Genomic DNA, 20,010 nt, shown 5'->3' on the forward strand with positions numbered 1-20,010 from the left:
TCAAAATCTAAGCTAACAGGAAACTGCTCAAAATATTTTAAGAAATGGGGAAAAAAAGTCTCTACATGAAACAACCTGATTAAAATATTTTCAAAAGATGCCTGTGCTTTCCAGGCATAGACTCCATGTTTCCTATATCTACATTAAGTTACAAAATGGAATTGGAACCCCAAATCAATACTGCCTATAGTGGAATGGAAGTGGGTGGGTAGGAACATCTGCATACTTCTTTCAAGCTGTCCACCTTTATATCAACTCAAAACATTGTGCTTGTGTCTGGTTACCATTAATAACACCCAGGATCAATTCTGCTATTTTACTTATAAGGGTTATTTTGAGAGAGGCAGAGTTACTAGTGGGAATGTTACCACTACTTAGGGCTTAGGAGTTAGACACACTTGTGCTTGGATGCTGGATATATGATGTTGGACAAGCTATTCAGTATTACCAGGTTTCTTTTCTTATTAGTAAAATGAGGATAATAATGACTCTCTTGGTCACTTGATGTCCATCTAAGTGATGGTATAGGCTATTGAGTGTTGAAGATGTACATGCCTTTAGTGACCAAACAGGTACAGAAGTGTGCAAAGAGGGCTGGTTTTAGGACAGTAGGGAGTAGTTTAAGCTCCACTAAAAAGCATTCACCATCTAAATATTTTAAGCAGCGTAGCCAAACAATATTCCTCCGCTAGAAAAAATACGCCCTTCTCATGAATTACAGGAATATTCTAAGTGACTTCTAGATTCCAATATGCTGAACAACTCTTTGATGGAGGCGGAGCTGCATGGCGATTTAGTATAAGTACCTCACCTGACACTATAATCATGATTTTGCATGTTTCTGAGAACTCCACTATTCCTTATCAACTCATTTCCTGGCTCCATCTGTTAAGCAGGTATTGTCTCTTGGGCAAACAAACTAAGGGCATTACACCTGATCCCTACTCTTGGGATTTAGTTCCTTTTCTTGGATTCATTAGTTAGTTTGCTTAATTAGTTAATTTGTGTTTATTTGGCTAACTGGTTGGTTGGTTGGTAGGTTGGTGGTAGGTTGGTTGGTTGGTTGGTTGGTTGGTTGGTTGGTTGGTTGGTTGGTTGGTTGGTTGGTTGGTTGGTTGGTTGGTTGGCGGGCAATAGGCTGAAGAACTGACCTATGTTTAAGGGAATTCAGATGGGAAATACATGGTAAAATGTTAGTGACTACTGATAGGCCTGACCATTGATATGGCAAAAAACCGTGGGTTAATACAGGTACCATACATTGTCTTCCCCCAGTGGATAAATTATCCTCTGGTTTGTCACAATGCCTGATGTTTTCACCGTGTCGTGTACCATGCTGGCTTTTATTTGGAATTACTCTCATTTGGTTCAAAACAACGGTTAGAAATTGAGAGACAGATTAGGGAAAATTTCACTTTTCATATGAAGATCTGGGGATCTTTGGCTTGTCAAATCACTCTCAAACTCGTCATCTGCTTCTCTATGAAAAGATATTATATTAGCCATAATTTCCTGACATATACAAAATTAGGAATTTTGTGATCTCTAGCCCCTCATCACTGAAAAAATCTTAAAGGAAACTCTGGAAAAACTTTATAATCGGTTTTTTAATAGTATTTTTTAAAATGAAGCTCTAAATAACACTTCACATAAATCTCCTTTTCAGAAAAAGAACTCTTTTCTTGTACAAATTCCCGCGTTTTGGGGTTTTCAATGAAAAGTTACAGTTTTCACTTTACGTACTCTATTGAAGTAAGAGTGCCTGTAAAGAAAGAAATTCCAAGGTGTCTTACAATATATTTCTCATGTAATTTTGCACCTTGGTTTCATTCAGTACACCTCAAATATGATTATTTTTCGCAACATTAAACCCAAAGCCCAATCAGTGCATTCTTTAACAGCTACTTCCCTAAAATCTTTTGTTTCAGCTCTTGATGTTCCCATAGTGGTGATATCTGCATTTCAATCCTCTATTTCTTATGGAGACAAACGATATCTTTAAAGGTAGCAAAGAGAAGGTGCTCCAAAGATGCTTCAAGAATACAAGTTTCTTCCAACTCAGGGCTGATGTAAGATAAACAGCTGATAGATCTATGTAGATGCCTAGCAATTAAAATAAACAGCCTTTTTTTTTTAAGAGAAACGACAGAAATTAAACTAAAACCTTGCAATTTTCTCAGTCTCAACAAAGAAAACCATGCCAATTTTAAAATGGCTATATGAAATAAAGACTTTATAGCACCAATATTTTATGGATAAAGAGACACTGGAGCCCTCTTATAATGACTTTCAGCACCATAGCAAGCGACACATTCATCTTCCATATTCTATTTATGTTTTTATGGTTTTTTTTTTAACCATTCGCATGACTTTTCTTTTTCATACACCAGGTTCCTTTCTTATTTCTTTACCAAAGGAAAGAAAAAAAATAGCTATTTTAACAGCAATATCATTAACCAATAAGTCAATAGCAACAATGGCAAGCATCAAATTAAATGCCTATTAACCATACATTAAACAAAATATGTCTTTACTCTGGTTTCAAACACTAAGGAAAGGAGAATGCTTAGGCTTTTTTTTTTTTTGACTTATAAAACATCATTACAGAGTGTACAGCATAGCAAAGGTGGGCAAAGAGACTTTTTTCCCCCCCAGAACCTCTCCAACTCAACTGAAATGAATTCCACCACCTGCCACTGTGGCAGAACGCACTTTCCTCAAAGACCATGGGGTTACAGGCCCTGAAAAATACTCAGGGCTGTCATATAAACGACACCAAGCTGTATGAAAGAAATGTTTTTAAAGTACCTAGACTCTTTGCTATTAACAAAGCCAGTCTTAATAAGCACTGGTCGGTATATGTAACACACATTCCTTGAACCCTTAAAATGTACTCAGAACTACATTCAATTACATCAGTTATGCACAAGCTCTAGACAATATGGCTCCTGTGAGAAGAAATCCAAGTTCAAGGTCTTAGAACATTTACCTGATGAATTGCCAGGCATATTACAGACATGGCTCCATGTGATTTTGAAAATACTTTTCCCATTGTAGATATAAATAACCTCATCAGATAGGTGAGGAAAGAGCTATTTAGAGATGTCATGTAACTCGTCCAAAGAAATTAATATTACTATTTAGACATTTTTCTGGTATAGACTTCAACTGAAAAATCCCTGAAGGGCTAAGTGTCTTCTTCTTGTATTTGAAAGGGTATTTATTTATATGGTATCACAAGCTCATGTGAATTTTAATGAACTGAACACACACATCTCTATATATTTATGTTACATATTATTTTAAATACAAATTACTATATATCATTTACCTTATATTTATGAAAACATCAACGACTGAAAGTAGAGAACTTACAACAGGTATAAGAGATAATTCCACACTAACGGAATAAATATTCTCAGTTAGAGTTAGAAAGCCTCACTTTTAAAGAATAAATACGGGAAACATGTGCGCTGCATTATTTTTGACATTCCTGGTGTTTTTACTGACCCAAAGAACATCTGTTAGGCCATGTTTGTGCTTTCCATAGATGTGACATTTAAAGTTCCAAAACAGAAAGGTAAACCCTTTGGAACCTAAGTAACCACCCTGAACTGTTCTGTGTCCTCAACACCTTGAAAATACAAGACATATCCCACTCTGATGCTCAGGATTTCAAAGTCCAGATGAAGGGCACAAAATACTCACAAAAGCATGAGAGAGAGGGTAGCGTAAGATCTTTGCTCCCAAATGGTGCTCCAAGGAGGTGGTGATGTGGCAAAACATTTAGATAGGATGGGACGAGTCAACTGATAATTTCTTGAGAAGGTGAATTTTCGCAGGAAAAACAGACACGGACTAAGAGACAAAGAGAAAGAGCACTGTGGTGCACTGACACAAGCTAAATCCTAACAAGAAGAAATTTAAAGACAGGAGCAGGAGACCAAATAGAACACTTGGACAGGAGAATTTCTGTTCCATCGGTAGACAGGGATTAGTAAAATTAATGTTCAGATTATAGGCGAAAGCAATATAATGCCACGATTTGGTGAAGCCATTTGAAACTCCACAAAAAGCATGACATTATTTCCCAATAAAAACATATCCTTTCTGCAGGTGCAAATGAGTTAGAGAGGCAGGTTACGGTATTAAACACTGCCAAACACAAATTTACACCTAACGCAGTAACGTCACCTGTTACATTTAATGTTGGCAGATTGTTTTCATTTTGTCTAATATGTATATTAACAGTGATGACAAGCAAATGCTGAGTATATAGCTATAAAATACTTTTGAAGTAAAATGACTCCCAAAACATCTTACAACTATGGATTTTATTTTATACTTATTTCAAAGACCGATCAAAGTTAACAGAGTATAATCATAATAATAGTAATGAGAGAATAGTCTTAAAGTTTTTAATATCCTGATATAGGAATCAATAGATTATTTCTGGTAGAAAAATGCCTTTGATTGTAGTTGTCTGATTCAGTTGAAGATAACAAAGAGACCACTACCTTCAAGATGGCTATTTTTTCCTAATTCTGGTTAAAACCAAAACCCATTGAGTCAATTACAATTCCTAGTGACCCTACAGGACAGAGTAGAACTGCCCCATTGGGTTTCTAAGGCTGTAAATCTTTAAGGAGGCAGACTACCACATCTTCCTCCCCCGGAGTGGCTAACGGGTTTCAGCCACTGACCTTTTGGTTAGCAGTCGAGCATTTAACCACTGCACCACCAGGGCTCCTTCAATTCTAGTTATAAGCTCATAAAAACTGGCATTTTCTCAAAAGAGGCCCAGGATGAAAATCCCATATAAAAGGTACATAAAGTCCAATTTGGAGCTCTGGTGGCACAGAACTTAAGCACTCAGATGTTAACAGAAAGATTGGCAGTTCAATCCCACCAGTCATTCCTCGGGAGAAAGATATGGCAGTCTGCTTCCATAAAGATTACAGTCTTAGAAATCCCATGGGGCAGTTCTACTCTGTCCTATAGGGTCGCTAGGAGTCAGAATCGACTGGAAGGCAATGGGTTTGGTTTTGGTTTACAGGTCAATTCTGAGTAAAGGATGCATTGACTGAGGTTACCAAAGTCCCTACACAAGCTAACATTTTCTGAAATGAAAGTGAGGCCAATATCAATACCAAATGAAGCAAATATAGAAGTTTATATATTGATTGGTTGTGACTAGTTGTAAAATTAATACTGGAATAAAGTAAAATTCACATAAGAAGTTCAGGGAAATATCATACACACCTCCAATTTCAAAAGGAAAGGAAATGCAGTTGTCAGAAATAGAACTGTTTCCTGTTTTGTTTTTTTTTTTTTTTTGGTTGGGGGGGTAGGTAGCCTAATCTCATTATTGGAAAGTTAAATAAACGTGTTTTTCAGATCATTTTGCTTCATAGGCTTCTTGCTCAACAGGCTGTGCGTCCACCTGTGGGAGGTACCCACTCTCCTCACAATGTAATTCCTCAGACCCATAAATTTCACAGAACGTTTCTTTTAGTTGGCACTGATTTCAGAAAATAAACGGTACGAAGAAAGGAGCTTCCCCTGGTGTTTAGTTTCTTCCTTTACTGGCGTTTGTTTCCCTGTGGGCTAGTTCACAGTAGGTAGGCTGTATGTCCCACTTACATATATACATTCCACTCCAGGAGTATGTCAGTGACACTTGTCAGAAATGACCCACAGGTAGGTGCTACTTCATACCCTGTAATGAACCTACCTAAGAGTATGACAAAATATAATATCCGGCCCTCCCCCGACACATGGCGATTAACAGCGAAATTCACATTCCCTCCCTTGTTATGTAAACACTCTATCAGTCAGGACAGAAGAAAAAAGAATTGATTAATTTCAAGTTTATCCAGCTACATGGTCTCATATTTATTCACCCAGAAATGTGTACAGGATGAGTATACCAAACCAAAAAAAAAACAACCCAGTGCCGTTGAGTCGATTCCGACTCATAGCGACCGGACAGGACAGAGTAGAACTGCACCATAGCGTTTCCAAGGAGCACCTGACCCTTTGGTTAGCAGCTGTAGCACTTAACCACTATGCCACCAGGGTTTCCCAGGATGAATACAGAACTGCTAAATGGATTCGGTCCAATATCAAAGTTACTCCCCTCCCTGAAGCAACCTAGGCTGGTTCTATGCTTCCCTATAAAACGAGTGTAGTATGCAGAAGAAAAAAAACAATTTCTGATTTTACTTGATCAAGGAGGAAGGATATCCCTCGCGGATGATTTCAGAACTTGTGGATACTTGTCTTCAACGTTGATTTTAAGGGCCCAGTGAAATGTTAAGGGTAATGTAAACGTCCATAAATACAATTCAACCAGCCTGTGACAACAAAGGCAGAAGGGAGTATTTCAGCCTCTTAGAAGTGAGCTGGTATGCTTGGCACACACTAACTACTCTTATATCCTATGGCTATTAGGCATGGAATCTTTCTATGGTATACTTATTACTCACAGCATGTCAGAAATAGAAAAGGGGGGGGTGGGAGGGAGGACAAAAAAAAAAAAAAAGGAAACCAAATATAAGAAGCCTGAAAAGGCAGAGACAAGTAAATTCACACCTTGTTTTCAATGCTTCTATCATTTACTTTTCCTTAATTTTTAAGTTAGCAAATATAGTGGACCCAGGAAGAAAACACATGCAGGGGGGGGGAACAAAGCAGTGCAAATCTCTGTGACTTGTACAATAGCTCTGATTTAGTCCTTGTGTTTTAATATCTGAACGAATTGCGGTCTGTTTTTCATTACTCTCCATCTGGAGCTGTTGCCCGCTTTGTTCAGTAATTTCTGGCCATTTTGGCCTGGCAGTGACTGTTTTGTTTTATGTTCCCATATTATACAGAATGAAAGCTGCCGCAGCCACCACCCAAGAAAGAACAACCTTAAAAACGAGAGGTTATGTTGAAAGAGTCCCCAGTGACCCCCTCTGGAATCAAGAAGTGAGTATAAATGTTTATCTGGGTCAGACTACTGTAAACTTATAGGGGGTGAAGGGGATGGATGCAGGAGGGAACAAAAGCCTTTCTTTTAGATGTTAAGTTAGATTAATACATCAAGGTTAATTTTCATGCCTTTTTTTTAAAAAGTCTCTAAATTTAGACACTAGTATGTGTAGCTTCTCTTCTTCACTAAACACTATCTTGCATATAATACGCTGCATGAACAACAGGTCAGAAAAGGTAGATTAATATCATACTTTAAAAAGAAAAATAAATAAGTCCCTCTCTTCATAATATTTCATTTTAATTTTATAGCCTTAGTCTGGAGGCAAAGTTGCAAATGATTCAGAAGCAAGTGTCTCTGAAAAGACTAAATCCGATTTGTTTTCTCTAATGACAGGCTCATTGCTCTCGTACTGGTCTTTGAAAAATCCACCTCTGACATCTTTTCCATTTCTTTTCTTAAGAAAGCATTGGTCAGGAGCAGAACTGAGGACCCAGACATAAATTCATTCACCTATGGTCAGCTGATCTTTGACAAAGGACCAAAGTCTACTAAATGTGAAAAAGACAGTCTCTTTAACAAATGGTGCTGGCAAAACTGGATGTCCATCTATTAAAAAAAAAAAAAAAAAAAAACAGGGCCCATACCTTATACCATACACAAAAACAAACTCTAAATAGATCAAAGACCTAAATATAAAACCTAAAACAATTAAGATCATAGAAGGAAAAACAGGAACAACACTAGGGGCACTAATACATGGCATAAATACATTACAAACCATAACTAACAATGCACAAACACCAGAAGATAAACTAGATAACAGGCAGCTTGTAAAAATTAAATATTTATGCTCATCAAAAGAATTCACAAAAAGAAAACCTACAGACTGGGAAAAACTTTTTGGCTATGACATATCCAACAAGGGTCTAATCTCTAAAACATAGACAATATTTCAACAGTACAACAAGAAAAAGACAAATAATCCAGTTAAGATTAAAAAATGGGTGAAGGATATGAACAGACACTTCACCAAAGAAAAAATTTAGGCTTATAACAGACACATGAGGAAACGCTCACAATTACTAGCCATCGATTAGATTCTGACTCATAGCAACTCCATAGGACACAGTAGAACTGCCCCATGGGGTTTCCAAGGAGCAGCTGGTGGATTTGAACTGCCAGCCCTTTGGTGAGAAGCCAAGCTCTTAACCACTTTGCCACGATGGCTTCCATTGGCCACTAGAGAAATGCAAATCAAAACTACAATGAGATACCATCTCACCACAACATTACTGGCAGGAATCAAAAAAACAGAAAATAACAACTGTTGGAGAGGTGCAGGGAGATTGGAACTATTGTGCACTGCTGGTGGGAATGTAAATTGGTACAACCACTATGGAAAACGATATGGAGCCTCCCTAAAAAGCTAGATATAGAAATACCTGATGACTCAGCAATCCCACTCTTAGGAATATATCCTAGAGAAATAAAAGCTGTGACATGAATAGACATATGCACATCTATGTTCATTGCACCATTATTCACAATAGAAAAAAGATAGAAACAACCTAAATGCCCATCAACAGATGAATGGATAAACAAATTATGGTACATACACACAATGGCATAGTATACAATGATAAAGAACAATGATGAATCCTCAAAGCATCTCACAACATGGGTGAATCTGGAGGGCATTATGCTGAGTGAGATAAGTCAATCACAAAAGGATGAATATTGTATGAGACCACTATTACAAAACACAAGAAAACGTTTACACAAAGAAAAAAATAATCTTCAACGGTTACAAGGTATGGGAGGGGTGGGGAGGGGAAATCACTAACTAGATAGCAGACAAGTGTTAACTTTGGTGAAGGGAAAGACAACATACAATATAGGGAAAGTCAGCACAACTTGACCAAGGCAAAGTCATAGAAGCTTCCTAGACACATCCAAACACCTTGAGGGACCAAGTTACTGGGGGTGAGGGCTGGGGACTATGGTCGTGGAGGACATCTAGGTCAAATGGCATCACATAGTTCATAAAGAAAATGTTCTACATCCTACTTTGATGAGTAGCGTCTAGTGTCTTAAAAACTTGCAAGTGGTCATATAAGATACATCTGTTGGTCCCATCCTGTCCAGAGCAAACGAGAATGAAGAAAACCAAAGACATGGGGAAAATATTAGTCCAAAAGGCTAGTGGATCACATGAACCACAACCTCCACCAGCCTGAGCCTGGTACAACTAGACAGTGCCCAGCTACCACCACCGGCCACTCTGACAGGGATCACAATGGAGAGTCTCTGACAGAACAGGGGAAAAATGTAGAGCAAAATTCAAAATCTCTCTCTCTCTCACACACACACACACACACAAACAGGCTTCCTGGTCTAACAGAGACTGGAGGAACCCGAGACTATGGCCCCAGGCTACCCTTTTAACTCAGAACTGAAACCACCACTGAAGTCCATCTTTCAGCCAAAGATTAAAAAACCCATTGTTGTTGAGTCAGTTCTAACTCATAGTGACCCAATAGGACAGAGTAGAACTGCCCCACAGGGTTTCCAAGGAGCAGGCTGGTAGATTCGAACTGCCGACCTTTTGGTTAGCAGTCAAGCTCTTAAGCATTGCGCTACCAGGGCTCAAAGTTTACACAGGCCTACAAGATAAACAATAACATATGTGAGGAACTTGGTTCTTAGGTCAATCAAGTATATAAGACCAAATGGGCAACACCTGCCTAAGAGCAAAGACGAAAAGGCAGGAAGGGACAAGAAAACTGGACAAAGGGACAAGGCGAGCCTGGGATGGAAAGCAAAAAGGGGAGAGCGCTGACACAGTGTGAGGGTTGCAACCAATGTCACAAAACAACTTGTGTGTAAATTTTTGAATGGGAAACTAATTTGTACTGTAAGCTTTCACCTAATGTACAATAAAATTAAAATTAAAAAACAAAATCGGTCAAGAAGAACATAATCCATTATTTAAAGATGTAATACCTGCCATTTTTCTGAATTCATCGCATTTTCACCTGACATCATTTTACAAAAGCAAAGAAAACATATAGCCATGTGCCACTCAGGTTTCATAGAAAGAACAACTAAAATGTAGTTGAAACTAGCTCAACTTTTTCAAGTAATTTTTTTGCCTCTTTTTTTTTGTTTTGACTGAAAAGACAACATAACAGATTTGGAGAAATGTATAGATAACAATGACACTCGCAATTCCAACACCTTTACACAGATATTTTTGTTTTGCTGAACACTGCAGACATTTTATATAACAACTAACACAAGGTATTGTCAAGTATTCCCCCCGTATTAACTCATTTAATCATCACAACCATATGAGTTACGTTCTATTGTTACCCCCATTTTATAGCTGAGAAAACAGAGATGTGGCAAGACTGAGTCATTTCCATCAGTTTATGCAGCTACCAAGTAAAAAAGTAGTATTCAAACCGGGTAATCTGACTCCACCACAGTTATAATCATGGACGAAACTGACTCTCAACTAATTCACACAGTTCTGTATTTATTGCACATATTATTTCATACTCTTCTATACTCATTTGGAAACCCTGGTGGCATAGTGGTTAAGTGCTATGGCTATTAACCAAAAGGTCAGCAGTTTGAATCCACCAGGCACTCCTTGGAAACTCTATGGGGCAGTTCTACTCTGTCCTATAGGGTTGCTATGAGTTGGAAGCGACTTGAGGGCAAGAGGTTTTTTTTTTTTTTGGTTTTATATCTATTTAAATCCAGACAGTAATCATTTGCCAGGGTTTCACATGGTCTTTTGTCCTCATGACTATAATTTTAGGGACTACATATAGTTATATATGCTCCATAAGTTACTGAATTATTTTTCTAAAGCTAGATTTTGGATGTTTCCTTTTTTTTTTTTGTATAGAGGATAAAAGGATACTCATACTTATTTTTTAATAAAAACCCAGTACCGTCAAGTTGATTCTGACTCATAGCGACCCTATAGCACAGAGTAGAACTGCCCCATAGAGCTTCCAAGGAGCACCTGGCAGATTCGAACTGCCGACCCTTTGGTTAGCAGCCATAGCACTTAACCACTATGCCACCGGGGTATTTTTTAATGTTTGCATAAAATATTCGGGGAATGTCCTCAGGAGAATTACTAGCATCTATGGTATGTCTCTTATTGCTCTTTCCCTCCTGACTTTTTTTAACTGCTCTACCAGTTGAGCATGGTACTAATGAAGAGCAGATGAACCAGCCACACAGTCACCGGCACTAGATGGTCTTTATTTTATATGGTTTATGACTTGAATAGGTATAAATTATCCCTGCAAATGCTTTAATTTGCATTTTTCAAATCATAACCTAACTTTCCTTGAGAATACTACTTCCCCTGTAGCCCACTCAATTTTTTTTTTCTTCTCACATCCCTCCTCTCATTAGAATGAGTCTTCATTGCTTTACCTTAGTATGGTTCCAATCCTACCTAAAATCTCCAAATTAAAACTTCATGTCATCATATTTTATAACCAACCAGTCTTGGTTACTCTCCATTATGTATTGATCCTTGGTATCATTACTGTTATTTCTCCACCATGCTTTGTGGATCACTCACTTTTTCTGATACTACACCTGTTTCAATTCTTGGCTATTTCAATAAACACTTAGATGATCATCTCGATACCCTGTCCCAGCAGTTCCTTGAACCGCTGGATGGCCTTGTATCTTCCTCCCAACCTCAGCCCATTGATCCCATGGTTATCATTAACAACTACAGCGAAACCAGTGAGAGCCAGAACTCAACAGGACTACCCTGCTTTTCCAAGTCTCTCAAGTTTTCCACCTTTGACAAGGTGCAGTCTTAACACTTAGCTACTGCTCTCTATTACTGAAAAATATTTGAGTTTTCCTTCTCTGACAGGTTTCTGCTTTACACAGTTTCCAGTTTTCCCAAGTTTTAATGTATAACATTTTTCCATATGTGTAGCTGCTATCTCTTCCTAATTGTATTGCATTTCTTCTTGTAACCATTGTTGTTGTTGTTGTTAGGTGCCGTCGAGTGGGTTCTGACTCATAGCGACCCTATGCACAACAGAACAAAACACTGCCCCAGCCTGAGCCATCCCTACAATCGTTGTTATGCTTGAGCTCATTGCTGCAGTCACTGTGTCAATCCACCTCGTTGAGGGTCTTCCTCTTTTCCACTGACCCTGTACTCTGCCAAGCATGATGTCCTTCTCCAGGGACTGATCCCTCCTGACAACATGTCCAAAGTATGTAAGGTACAGTCTCGCCATCCTTGCCTCTAAGGAGCATTCCGGCCGCACTTCTTCCAAGACAGGCTTGTTTGTTCTTTTGGCAGTCCATGGTATATTCAATATTCTTCGCCAACACCACAATTCAGGATTTCATTTTACTTGGATCTACAATCAATAGCCATGGAAGCAGAAGTCAAGAAATCAAAAGATGCATTGCATTGGGCAAATCTGCTGCAAAGGACCTCTTCAAAGTGTTGAAGAGCAAAGATGTCACCTTGAGGACTAAGGTGCGCCTGACCCAAGCCATGGTATTTTCATTCACATCATACGCATGTGAAAGCTGGACAATGAATAAGGAAGACCGAAGAAGAGTTGCCGCCTTTGAATTGTGGTGTTGATTCAGCATTACTACTGCTAAGCACAGGCCCCAAATGCTGGGGCCAAAAAGGTATCCAGAGGCGTTTATGTGTGTATAATGGCCACAGAATCAGACTGCCTTCTTCACATTGCCCTCAAGGCAAAAGTTCTAGCAGGCTCTGTGTTGCTGTTGCTGTTGTTAGGTGCCATCGAGTTGATTTCAAAGCTTAGTGACAAAGTGACAGAGCAGAATTACTGCATAGGGTTTTCTATCTAGGCTTTAACTTTTGTGGAAGCAGATTATCAGGTCTTTTCTGCTATGGAGCTGTGGGTGGGCTTGAACTGCCAACTTCTTGGTTCACAGCTGTGTGCCTAACCATTGCACAACCAAGGCACCTGAACAGGCCCTATGCCCTTCCTTAAAATCATATTTTAGCTCTCCTTCTTTGAAATGATTGCCCTTTGTGTTTGCATGGTTCTTTCCCTTGTTCCTTCCTCCCTTTCTGTATCCCTTTCTTCTCTCCTTCTCTCTCTCCTTCTTTTCCTCTTTCATGTTATGTTCGACTCCAGTGGCCTCCAATTTATTTTTAAATCCCATGAATGCAAAATATTTCATAGTGGCAAGTCCAATTATTTTTATTGAAAACATATGTATTTGCAAAATTATACCAATATATACAGTACAAGAAATACACAGAAAGATTGATACAAAAACAGGGATACGAGTTCTACTACAGTGAAACCTGAGAGAGCGGTAATTCAATGGAACTGTCTTGTTTTTCCAGGTATTGCAAGTCTTCCACTTTGGACAAGGTACAGTCTTACCACTTTTCTATCACTCGTTTTCGTGGGAAATATTTTGAGTTTTCCTTCTCTGACAGGTTTCCACCTTCCACAGGTTCCGGCTTTTGCAGCTTTTACTGTATTTTCTTCTAGCACCCCTAAGAGACAGCCGAGCACTGCTCTGTACACACCCCATGTTGGAGATAAGTAATTCAGATTACAGAGGCCACCTTTGTGGAGTTTAAAAGTCTCTTTGGGGAGAGAGAATTAAATAAGCAGTTATAAGAAAATGTGGGTAGAGGTGCTAGGAGCTGAGACAGGAATACGCACAGTATGCTCTGTTCAGATCGGCACTTCACTGCCAGACGTAACGTGCTTAGGAAACCATGACCACTCTTTTTCAGTTACATCCCTCTCTAAACCATCACAGTTATGTAAAAGAACAATTTTTCCAAGCTGACATCTACACTTTGTACTCTCCACTATTGTCCAGTAATGAGATATCTGGGTTCTTGAGCAAAACTTTGCCTAGACAAGGACACCTTCATACTGACCACTCCAATTATCAGACACATAATGAAATCTGCTAAGGTTTACAGGTGTCACTTGCCCACGAAAGCATTTGTGCCTCTGATTGGCACTCAAATAATATTATTGACTGCCTGACTTGGGGGTCTCAATTTTGTCTGGTCATTCCTATAGAGATTTTTAACCAAAAGACTTTGGAAATGTGTTGGACATGTCTGAGAGCAACAAAATTAGCAAGTCTAACAATTTTACCTTTGACAACTCTCATAATGGAGCCTGTGTGACTCCATCATTTTCCTCCTGAACTACGACTATAAAGTCTACACTGTTTTTCTGCCTCCAGTTTTTCCACTTATAAATCAATTTCACTCACTTTTGCTAAAATAACTTTTTAAAACAGATAACGATCACATCATGTCAGCTCCAAAAACTATTGAGAGGTCCATGTCGCGTCACAAATTACATTCAAGATATCAAGGATGACAGAAGACTCCAAAATCTTGACCCTTTCCAACTTTCTATCAATATCCTTTCCTAAGCATTTTTTTTTTTAACTCCAGTTACATGGGTCTAATAACTGTTCCTGAAAGACATTCTTTCTCCTGAACATCACCCTTTCCCAAGTTCATCCATTCTGTCTTGCCTGGGTACATCAACTTCATGTCCCAAAAGGCATCTCCATATTCCTCCCTCACGGTATTCTGTGTGTACCTGTTACAGTTACCTCTGTTACGCTCCCAGGTATACGAGGATGATTATGCACGTGGTTTCCTTTTCAGGGAGAAATTGAAATGTTAGATGCTAGAAACTACACATTAGTATTCTTCGTCTCCTAGTATTTAATGCATTTCTAATTTTATAGGAGATACAGAAAACTTTTTTTTTTTTTTTTAATGCTGAATTGAATCTTACTACCATCCCCTAAGTAAGCTAGGATATATTTGCAATTTAGGGATATTCTTCTCTAATACTTGTGTACATTATATTTGTATGTGAAATAGGGGAATTGCCCATATTTAGAATTATTTTGGCTTTGACATAGATCTTGATTCCAGTATTACCACAAAAGCTGAATTAGAGGAAAAACAACATATGTTACAAGAGGCATTCCAATTTTCCACTAAGAACTAAGCCATGGAAGACAGGCCATATAGATTTCACAAATTATTTAATGCAACCCATAAAAGAGTATGAAATTCCCAGACACAAAGACACATGAGCCACAGATACAGTCAAATGACTTCAGAAATATTTTCCGAGGGGAAAGAAAAGTCTGACTGAATAAGATAGCAACTCGGAGGTCCCATGAGGTGCTTGTAGCCAAGGCTCAGACACAATAGACCTATCAGTAAACTCATTCCTAGTCAACCAGTGTTGCTAAAGCTTTAAAGAACAGAGAAATTAAAACATGTTTTGCATGGCAAATGTTTCCCAAGAGTTCCTCATTTTTATATAGGAAATCAATTTGCATCACTGATGATATCATTCAAGTCAGACAACCCCAAGTTGTTAGAAGGCAATTTAGTTTTACACTGAAACAATTTGATACTTGTTCTGATTTGTGATTTTCATTTTGTTTGTTAATGAAAAAAATTAATGAGCAGTGTTACTGGAAATACAACTCATTAAAGCATAGGCGTTATTAGAGAGGTTGGCCATATACCGTACGTTACGTTCATGGGGCAGCCAACGCCTGGACCTCTGTAACGGAGAAGATGTCAACCAAACGACACCGATGGGAGCTCAGGGGAAAATGCCCTTACACATACCTTTGCACTGATTTGTGTTTTTGTCCAGAATTGCCTTTGTAGATACAATTTTTCCATACCTAAAAGAGAGAGAGCGGGAAAAAAATCCATGTTATTATAACTCCCAGACACTTAAAACAGCTTCATGAACATGGGTGCACATACAATTGAGCAGGAATAAACCCAGAAAACACCTTCTGCATTCCCAAGTCATACCCGGATGATCTCTCTTCACCAGTTCTTCTTGCTAACTCAGGAACGTGCTTTCCTACCTAAGCACTGGGGTGAGCCTTAAAAAACAAACCCATCAGGCTGTCATAGCTGGCTGAAAGGGGAATGCCTGTGCACCCCGTGGATTCAAGAAAGAAAGCACAGACCTTGGTGCCAGGCTGACCTGGGTTTACATCCAGCTCTGGTCTTATCTACTGTTGTAACCCTGGACAGCCTACCTAACTTCTCCAAACCACAGTTTTTTCACCTGTGAACATGGAAACTGTACTATTCATACATCAGGATTTGAAGGAAGGTTAAGCAAGATGATGAGATTTCCTAGTAGTGCTCCCAGGACAAAATGGACATCTTTTTGCTATTAAAAACAGATGATAAGTTAACTAAGAATAACGCCTGAGTCTTGTATTATCAACGTCTGACACTGTGTTGTCTGGTTGTTGTGTGCTGACAAGTCGATTCCAACTCATAGCAATGTATAGGACAGAGTAGAACTGCTCGATAGGGTTTCCTAGGCTATAATCTTCACAGGAGCAGATCACAGGTATCTTCGCTAGCAGAGCAGCTAGTAGGCTCGAGTCTCTGGCCTTCGGATTAGCAGCTGAGCATTTAACAATTGTACCACTAGGGCTCCTATATATGACACTACAGGAGCTTAATAAATTTACTAAATACATAAATGAATGCTACAGTTTATCCAAAGGTACTTTGCATTACAACAAAGTCTCTACTATAATTACCTACATACACCGTACCTATATACTCATTTATTTTATTATCTCTTGCAGAAAACTTAGTTTAGGCTTTCATTTTAAAATGACGGGTAATTTGGGGAAGGCACTCAATACCTTTAATCTCTAGCTTTCTTACGTATAAAATTATAGGACTGAAGACGATGTTCTCGAAAATCCATTCTTTAGGACTCTGCAATGTTTCTGAATGCCAAAGTTATGATGCAAATCCAAGTACCAAGTTTTAACAAGTCATATTATGTTAAAGGTATCAGCCATGCTCACAAAATATTTAGCATTAAAAAAAAAAAAAATTCTGTGTTCCAAAGTAAGTATAAGAACATATGACAAATACTGAAAATTCCATTTTTTTAATGAGCCAAGCTTCCTATTGCCAATTCTTCTTTAGCATTTTTAATCGTCTTTTAATACATCACTAAAGCTCTTTTGAACTGTTGAAAAACCAAATCAAACCCGTTGCCATCCAGTCAATTCTGACTCATAGCCACGCTACAGGACAGAGAAAAACTGCCTCATAAGGTTTCCATGGAATGGCTGGTAGACTCGAACTGCTGGCCTTTTGGTTACCAGCTGAGCTCTTAACCACTGTACCACCAGGGATGGAGATTTCCAACACCGAATTGAGCAGATATTGTGAGGATAACTCCGACATTTCCGGGAATTTCATTCCTTTTATCACTGCCTTTCCTGTGCTATTATAACTCTGCTCTTGGTGTTACTGGGTATGGTGGAGTCAGTTCTAACTCGTAGTGACCCTACATACAACAGAGCGAAACACTGCCCTGTTCTGCGCTATCCTCACAATCGTTATTATGCTTGAGCCCATTGTTGCAGTCATTATTTCAACCCATCTCATTGAGGGCCTTCCTCTTTTTCGCTGACCCTCTACTTTACTAAGCATGATGTCCTCCTCCAGGGACTGGTCCCTTCTGATAAGATGTCAGAAGTATGTGAGGCAGAGTCTTGCCATCCTTGCTTCTAAGGAGCATTCTGGTCCAGCGTTTGCATGCATTGTAACTCTACAGTCAACTAAATCAAAAAACGCTAGGGCTGAATTTTTTCATTACTTCGTTGCATATGAAGAGAGCGTGATCTAAAAAAAAAAAAATCAGTAACTTGATGGAAATCCCATAATTTGTTAAAGTTATAGCAGGGATTTGAATATGGGATTCTTGAGTTCTGTAAAAGACTTGACTATTACATGTTGTCTTTACCAAAGAGAAGTTACATATATCAAATCTTCTGAATCAATTAGCTTTCAAGTATTTTGGAATTCAGATATTGGACTCCAGGGACAATGTAGTACAGTGGTTAAAAGCACATGCTGTGGTGCTAGAGTTCCATGGTTCAACTCCCCACTCTGCCTGGGTATATTTGTTCAGGCTAAGTTGTATCTGTTCTTTGAATCGTTTTTTCACCTATAACATGGCAATTATTGTGTGTGTGTGTGTGTGTGTGTGTGTGTGCACCTCATAGAGTTGTAAGTGTTAAATGGGGTTTATTTAAAGTTCCCTGCACAGTGGCTTAAGTTGTATCTGTTCTTCGAATCGTTTTTTCACCTATAACATGGCAATTATTGTGTGTGTGTGTGTGCACCTCATAGAGTTGTAAGGGTTAAATGGGGTTTATTTAAAGTTCCCTGCACAGTGGCTGGCAAGATTAAGTGCTCATTAAAAGCTAGCTCTTCTTCCAATTACTTTCTTCCTGCAATCTGCTATTTCAAAACGTCTCCAGCCCTTGACCTTCCCCAAGGTCAGTAAGAATGCTATGAAAAGGGGGTAAGGGTTCTGTTCCAAATGACAACTTAAAAAATTACTTTGTCAAGATTTCCCACTAAGACATTTGGCAAGCAAAACTAATTCCTAAAGGTTTACATTTACAGTTTACATTGTTATTTTTACTGTTAGGGAATTTGTTAACTATATTTTCCCTATACCTAATCACACAAATGCTAGTAGGTTCAAAGCCTTTTTTGTTTTGTATTACAAAATTGTTTATTACCTCACGCCTTTACCACACAAGTCCACAACCGCCCAAATCTCTATCTCCCTCTCTACACACACACACATACACGTCTCTCTTTCATCCTAAAGGTTTCTCTTTTGGTAAAATAAACAGAGAAACAGAACAATATTTTAACAGTCTCTTCGGTAGACACTGGCTCAAAGTACATACCACTATACCCACTAACCAGCAGTGAAGTTCACTAAGTTTGGGCTTTTCAGGCAAGGAAACATTTGTAATATTGTATGTATTTTAGAGAATGTTATGGGCTTTGAATTTCCCCAAAAAGATATGTGTTTATAAATATGACTTTGTTTTGGGCAATGGGGTTTTTCTTTGCAGATGTTATCAGTTAAGTTGCCCGTGTCATACTAGAATAGGGTGGCTGCTAATCCCTTCTGAATGGTCTTATAAAAAGTGAGGCACACCTGGTGGCTCAGTGGTTAAGAACTCAGCTACTAACCAAAAGGTCGGCATTTCGAATCCACCAGTTGCTTCTAAGAAACCCTATGGGCGGCTCTACTCTGTTGTACAGGGTCATTATGAGTCAGAACTGACTTGATGGCAAAGAGTACAGAGGGAAGGCAGCCACCATGTGAAGACGGAGGTGGATGTAGCTATAAGCAGCAAAGAAATACCAAGGTTTGCCTGCAGCCATCAGAACTAGCAGACAGGCGTGGAACAGTCCTCTCTCAAAGCCCTCAGAGGGAACTGACACACCAATAACCTGATTTGAATTTCTAGCCCCCAGAATTGTAAGAAAATAAGTTTCTTTTCTTTAAAGCCACCCACTTTGCAGTGTTTTGTTTGGGCAGCCCATGGGCATAAAACAGGGTAGAAACAAAAAGAAGAAAAAGACCTTTTGCTGAACCTTTCTTTTCACACAAGGCACCGTTAATAGAGTATGTGAGAGGTAAACACCAGAGAAAGAAAGAATTCAGAACATTTATTACTACCTCACATCAGGCGTACGAACCCTTAAGACAAAAATCCTTCTTAATTGGTTTCAAAAGCTACTCCTGAAATTTTATACAAGCGCCTTCAAAATTAAAATTTACGACGGCACTGGGGTGGGTGTCTTTTAGAGAGGAAATTAAACAATTACTACATTTCATAGTGAATTACATGTCACAATTGAACTTTTAACCTATGGTGTGCACGTTACCCTAATATATGAATATTAAAAAGACGTCATCTCCTTTATTAAAATTAGTCTATGTACAAAATGGCTATCCTTTTTGTTTTTACAGCTAAAAGAAGTCAAATGCTTTCTTATGGAAAAGAGTACCTTTCTTGGAAAATAAAAAAAGAATTTTACTTACCAGAAAGTATTACAATACTGGAGCCCTGGTGGCACAGTGGTTAAGAGCTTAGCTTCT

At 38.6% G+C, this 20,010-nt stretch overlaps 1 protein-coding gene across 9 annotated transcripts in view; it reads right to left on the reverse strand.

Annotated features, from left to right (window-relative positions):
- RBMS3 (RNA binding motif single stranded interacting protein 3) overlaps window positions 1-20,010 on the reverse strand; it is an 817,329-nt gene that overhangs the window by 568,470 nt on the left and 228,849 nt on the right. For all 9 annotated transcript variants that reach the window (XM_049870948.1, XM_049870956.1, XM_049870954.1 and 6 more), the window contains exon 3: window positions 15,669-15,727. In XM_049870948.1, coding sequence (XP_049726905.1) covers window positions 15,669-15,727 — 59 coding nt within the window. The remainder of the gene's footprint in view (window positions 1-15,668; window positions 15,728-20,010) is intronic.

This window comes from Elephas maximus, chromosome 27 (assembly GCF_024166365.1).
Source record: "Elephas maximus indicus isolate mEleMax1 chromosome 27, mEleMax1 primary haplotype, whole genome shotgun sequence".
In the NCBI taxonomy this organism is placed as follows: domain Eukaryota; kingdom Metazoa; phylum Chordata; class Mammalia; order Proboscidea; family Elephantidae; genus Elephas; species Elephas maximus.